At 41.2% G+C, this 6135-nt stretch overlaps 1 protein-coding gene across 5 annotated transcripts in view; it reads left to right on the forward strand.

The window, feature by feature from the left end:
- The first annotated feature begins 773 nt into the window (after window positions 1-773).
- fbln5 (fibulin 5) overlaps window positions 774-6135 on the forward strand; it is a 20590-nt gene continuing 15228 nt past the window's right edge. The window contains exons 1-5 of one of the 5 annotated variants that reach the window (XM_015016828.1): window positions 774-1003; window positions 1217-1285; window positions 1377-1500; window positions 1576-1624; window positions 3634-3912. In XM_015016828.1, coding sequence (XP_014872314.1) covers window positions 1242-1285; window positions 1377-1500; window positions 1576-1624; window positions 3634-3912 — 496 coding nt within the window. In that variant the 5' untranslated portion in view covers window positions 774-1003; window positions 1217-1241. The other 4 variants (XM_015016830.1, XM_015016827.1, XM_015016829.1 and 1 more) reach the window with 4 other exon arrangements.

A 6135-nucleotide genomic window follows, 5' to 3' on the forward strand; every position in this document is an offset into this window, starting at 1 on the left:
AATCAAAATGAAAGAAATTTCACGATAAATGATAAACCGTACGATACGTGCTCATCCGGAGATTTATCATTGATGGCCGTTTATCGGAGGTAAGTTGCAACAGGTAAAAAGACCTGTGCTGACCTGTTGAGATGTCCTGATATTAGTTTAAAATTTTAACTAGATGTTTGACAATCATCAGAGTCAATGTAACAGTAGTCCCCTTACTTATTAACAAACTTTCAGATTAATATAATTCTTTAGTTTTGGTATCAAGGTGTGTTTAACTCACCATTATTACATTGATTAATAAACCCGTTACTACTAGTCAGTAAGGGGTCATGCCACTAACTAGTACAAAGCATGAACACACGATCTGAGAAATATGCTGATCTGCTGTTACTTGGCGACTTTCCAAGCGTTTAAAGCACTAAATGGTTTTTTTACGCAGACTGCATGAGGATCACCAGAAAGCCTTTGGGGAATCTCCCGTGAAGGCTACAAGTCTTAAGCCACACCCCTTTATTTTGCTATTCCTAGCAGATACATTTAAAGTTTGTGAAATGACAAATCAAGCTGTGATGTCGTATTCATGGCTGCGTGTTTATTTAAGAATTATGTCATAAGTAAAGAGCTTTCTCTTCCGCTTGTTTTGAGGCCCGAAAGTGAGACTATTGCCTCGTCTCCGCTGTACATATGGTCCAGATGTGGGCGTAGTAAGTGGCTGTTTAGTGTCACTGAACTCGGGTGTGTGTTTGTATGTGTCCTGAGAAAACACACAGACACCCCCACAGTGTGTGCTTTATGTCTTTCAGCTCCCGGTCAGCACCGCAGTGGCCGCCTGTCGGGCTCAGTGCGCCGCCTTGGGGGCCGCCGTCTCTGCGCGCGCCCACCGGAGGGGGCTGGATCTCCTGATTGGATCCAGCTGTTGCTAAAAGTGCTCGGTGGGGGCCGTCACATCTGCATTGCTAAATGATCTGCGCAGCCCAGCGGTCCGAGCAGAAAACGGGACGGCGAAGTCGGGGTTTGTTTTGCTTTTTTTTTTTTTTTTTTCTCGACCGAGGAAGTTCCTGTAAGAGCTGGTCAATGTGCCGAAGCTTCAGCTCTATCGCACAGTGGTTAATGAAAACCTGGTGTCGACTTTCGCGTAAGGGCGCTTAGTTGGAGGGGATAAGGAGAGAGCCCCGCTGGGATTCGGGTTTACGGGTCGTCTAAATCTTTCTTTTTTTTTTGAAAGGGAGTTCACCAGGAGCCATTAAACAATGCCGTTGGAAACGCGCGCTCTCAGGTTTTGTTCTTCTCTAAGGTTCGGCTCTTTTTTCCTCCCAATCCAGCTGAAGCCTTTTTGCGTAGCGGGAGCCTCTGTTAATGCGGTTTCTCTGCTCTGTTTGTGTCAGCAGGCTATGCTTCTGTCCAGCCAGCTGTCCCCCACAAGGCTTCACAAAACTAAAATTTCCCTTTTGCAGGATGTTGGCCGCTCTGGTATTTACTCTGCTTTGCATCCAGTCAGCACACGGACAGGTAACTCCACTCACCTTGCTTCATTATGCTCTGATTCCGACCCAAACACTCAAAGCTCCACTCGTCTCTCCTCAGCCCTGCCCGTACGGCTTTGAATATAACAGGAATTTAGGACAATGTTCAGGTAAGAGTCATTCTACTTAAGGTGGCATTTAAAGAAAAATGAAAACCACAAGCTCTAATGTGTTTTAGTGGTATAATTTAACCCAAATTAATGCTCGGTTGACTGTAATTTTGATTTTTTACAAACAAAAATCTGAAAAGTGTGGCGTGTGTTTGTATGTTTGCAGTTACGAGTCTTCTGGAGTGTGTCGACTAAGTTGACACATTTAGTCGGATTTGTTTTATTTTTTTTACTTTATTTACCCACTTTTATTAGCCAAACTGCTTAATTTCAGTCAGAGTGGATAGAGAGGTTGCTTTAAGTGTAATTTTGATGTCTGGACTTTCACTAGGCCAATCTAAGAGTTCACTTTCTGTCTCATGAGATTTGGGCCTCTTCAGGGATCAACCTGCAACATCTGCAAACGAAATGTGGACAGAAAGCCTAGAGAATAATGAGGGGAAAATCACAAAAAAATTTAAAAAGTATCAAATAAAGGCAATAAAATATTGAATAAAAATAACAACTAGGAACAATTTGTTTAACGTCTGTTCATAATTCTGGTAGCCTCAGGAATGAAGCTGAATCAAGCGAAGATGTTCTGCTGCACAGATGTCTTCCAGAAGGAACTAGAAGTGTTGGTGGGGGTGACACATGATTCCTCCAGCCCTTATCCTGATCCTGATCCCTCAGCAGCTGATGTAGATGTCAAACTTCCAGTCATCTTGCCAACTGTTTTGACTACTTTCACATCCAACCCTGAGCAACTACTGTATCACACCAGGATGAACTTGTTCAAGATGCCCTCCATCTGTAAAAGAAAGTGAAGGCTGGGAAGCAAAGTCCAGCTGCCTTCAGTTTCTTTCGAGAGACAGAGGCGTTGGTGGGATTTTCTCATGACATTGGCTGCGTTTGTTGACCATGTGAGGTTCTCAGTGAATCTTGATTTCATTTGAGCTACATACTCTTTTTTTTTTAAAGAGTTGGAGAATCACATGTTTTCTATATCCCACACATGTCATAACAGAAGTCTCTATAGCTTTCATTCAACAATGTATTTCCACCTGCTGCTCTTCTATAAAGGATGAATTTGTAATTTCTGTAAACAGATTTCATCTCTGCTGGTCCTCCGGAGTTACTATGGACATTTTTGGGCTGCTAGCCCTGCTTTAAAATTCTCCACATCTTTAACCCTGACTTGTCTGAAGCATTCCTTGGTCTTCGTTGACTAATACTTTCCAACAAACACCAGAGGCCTTCGCAGAACAGCTGAATTTATCCCAAAATTAAATCGCACCAACTCGGGGTGGGCAAACGTAAAGTTTTATCACCATACTTTGCAGTAGTATTGTGTTGATAACAAAAGTGACATTAACAAGTATTTATTTGTATTTTATTCTCTTTTATTTTTTTGGGTAGCTTTGTGACTGTGATTAAATGGCACAGCATTCAGAGCCCCACAAGCACAAATACTGCTCTTAAAAACATTCCCATTTGTAATACGCTTAGGACAACGATACCATAAAGAAATGTTACTTTTTATAACTAAAATGCACAGTAACTTCATTTAATATCTTCAAATTTATTCAGATTTATTAACACGCCCTTGTTGAACAAACACTGGATAAAAATAATCCTGAAAATACAGACTAAATTGGAATTTATTGTGACAACAATATATCAAAATCTTACCGTGAACAGAAATCTATCCCGATAAATGATAAGCGATACGATAAATGCCCTCCCCTAACACCAAGATGGTTTCTGTTTACAAATTAGCCGACTAAATTAGTCGGCTAAATTAGCCGACGGAAGGAAGGAAAAAGCTGCGTTTTTCCTTCCCGTTCACGAACGTGCTACTTTACGTCGGCCTGGCCGTAATATCCCATTAAAATTATACCACAGTTTGTGTTTGTATCATAAAATAACAAGTTCAAGGTGGAACAAATCAGTAGCCTAATGATAAACTGGGTGGGCCACCGTGAGTTGCGGCAGGAATGTCTTCACCGCCGCTCCTCTCTGCCTTCCAGATGTGAACGAGTGCAGCTGGCCGCAGCCGTGCCAAGGAGAGATGCTCTGCGTCAACCGGATCGGAGGCTACCAGTGCCTCTCTAGCGACTACTACGACCGGCCTTACCGACGGGTGAGCCCCGCCCAGCCTGAGCCGAGCTACCCGGACCCCTCCGACAGAATCCCGGACACCTTCGCTCGGACTCCCCCAAGAGCCGTGGAGCCGAGTTACCCTATAGTGAACAACCCCGCGCTGTGCACCTTGGGATACGCTCTAGCGGCGGACGGCACCTGCAACGGTGAGTGACAGGCGAGCGGCTGTGCTCTTGAAGTTCAGACATGATGACAATTTCAAAAGAATGAAAGATAGGTGAAGTGGATGGCTTGTGCAAGCCCTAGCAGGCGAAAAAATGTGATTTTTTTTTTTTTTTTGCTGGACTGGTATTTTCTTTGACAGCCGAGTGTTCTGGCTTTGCAAATCATACCATTATAATAATAATAATAAAATAATAATAATAATAAATCTGATCAAGTAGTGTATGAAGCCTCAATTAGTAATTTGCCCCACCTCCTCTGGCATTCATGAACTCTTGAACTCTTTCACTAATGGCAAAGCAATATTCATCAGTCACGCTCCAACAGTATCATAAAGCAGCTGGCTTCCCATTTCCATCATAAATTTCCAATTATACCGAGAGACTCTTTGCTGGCTCACGGAGTCGATCTGCCTTTCCTGAAGAAAATATTCATCACGGTTTACTCAGTGGAAAGATGCTTTATCATCTCGGGAAAAATAACCACCAAACCTCCCCCTGCTTTGGATTGATGGGAGGAGAAAAGTATTAAAGTCATCACCTGTGCAAGGAGGAAATATTTGGCAGGATATCAAATTTCATGCATTGATGAAATCATATCTTGCCCACATAAGAGGTTTATGTCTAGTGGTCAAGATGCTAAAACCTTTAGAAAATGGTGGAGAAACTCTAGTAATAAGACTCAGGAAGGAAAAAGAAGTTGATTGTAATTAATATCATTATATTCAGGAGCAGTATATTGCAACAATATATTTTTTTCAGATATCTTTGTCTTCATGAATCCACTTTCCTTCAGCTAATTCCTCAGTTTCCTCCAAACACTTTCAGATTTGTTTAATTTTTTCTTTTTCTTTTGTACTTTCCGTTTTTGTCACATTACTCTGAATTTTATTGCATTGCTTTTACATATCTTTTGTTTTTGTCTGCGTGGATGTCTCCCTGTTGCCAGCCTTCCAATTTAATTTGGACTCCATGTTCACTTTCCGTGTTGCAGCACTGGCTGCTCCTCTTCAGGGATTAGGCCCAGTGACTCATAAATGTCTACATGCCCTCTCTTCCAACTGAAGAGTCATTTGCACTTTTTTTTAAATAAAAAATATCCAAAAAAGCGTCTGACTCCACCTGCACGTCTTCACAGTTGTCCTCTTGCGGCTGGGCCGTCCAAAAAACACACGTCTACATGTTGGGTGATTTTGTTCCTCTTCAGTTTTTACTGTCAGGTGTGAGCGTGTGGATGTGCCCCACTTTTTCGGTGATGCACTGCTGGACACGGAGGAACACAAACAAATAAATAATCTATTTTTAAAGCCGTCTCCACACAGGAGATCATAACCTGTTGCACATTGTTCAAAATAGACATCATACAAAGACCAGAAACTAAACATTTTAATAAAAGCTAATTAGACTTAATAGGCATAAAAGAAAAATAATTACCCATGCATGAATTGATGGATGGGCAGAAAGTACTGATAAGAGTAGACAAGTGCCAGACTGAATAAACGAGTTTTTATCTGCTTGTTAATAAGAACTCAGTGAAATAACAAAACACACACAGAACTGTTCAATAGACCGAAAGGCTTGATGTTCTTCAGTTTTTTATTTTATAAGGGAAAAAGCAACACGTTTTAATTTTTTTATGGACAGAGCAAGAAACAAAACTTGTAACTTGAAGGTACAAGTTTTATATTTGAGAGACTTTCTTTAAAATAAGGATTCTGAATTCAACGGGACAATAGTGTAAAGAAAACAAAGCTGTAGTTAATTGATCTTCGTTGTTTGAATAACTCAGTAAGCTAGTCGCAGCATTCTCTGTGACTTGTAATTGTCTGAAACGGATCCACCAATGACTTCTTCATTTTGTTTCTAGGCCCAGTAGGCCTCAGCTTAAATGGGGGGAAAAAAACCAAGATCTTGATATGAATTTTAAAAGCGAGTCCATGATTACATCACAACCAAAAGTCACTTCCAATATCCATCACTAGACTTGTCTGATGTCAGAGTGTATTTCAGGCTATTATCATTTTGTCTGTTCTCACTGGGATTAAAAAGCCATCAAGCAGCCAGTCTCTTATCAGAGGTAGGCAGTCAGTCTTAATTTAGATAATTTAGCAACTCATACAACTGAATGGTGAGGGATGTTATTAAAAGACCGAGTAAAACCTGCTAGACGGATTTTAAGTAAAGAACAGTGGACTGAGTATAGAGCCT

Source organism: Poecilia latipinna, unplaced genomic scaffold, assembly GCF_001443285.1.
Source record: "Poecilia latipinna isolate Pla-1442-1.1 unplaced genomic scaffold, P_latipinna-1.0 Scaffold2066, whole genome shotgun sequence".
NCBI classification, from domain to species: domain Eukaryota; kingdom Metazoa; phylum Chordata; class Actinopteri; order Cyprinodontiformes; family Poeciliidae; genus Poecilia; species Poecilia latipinna.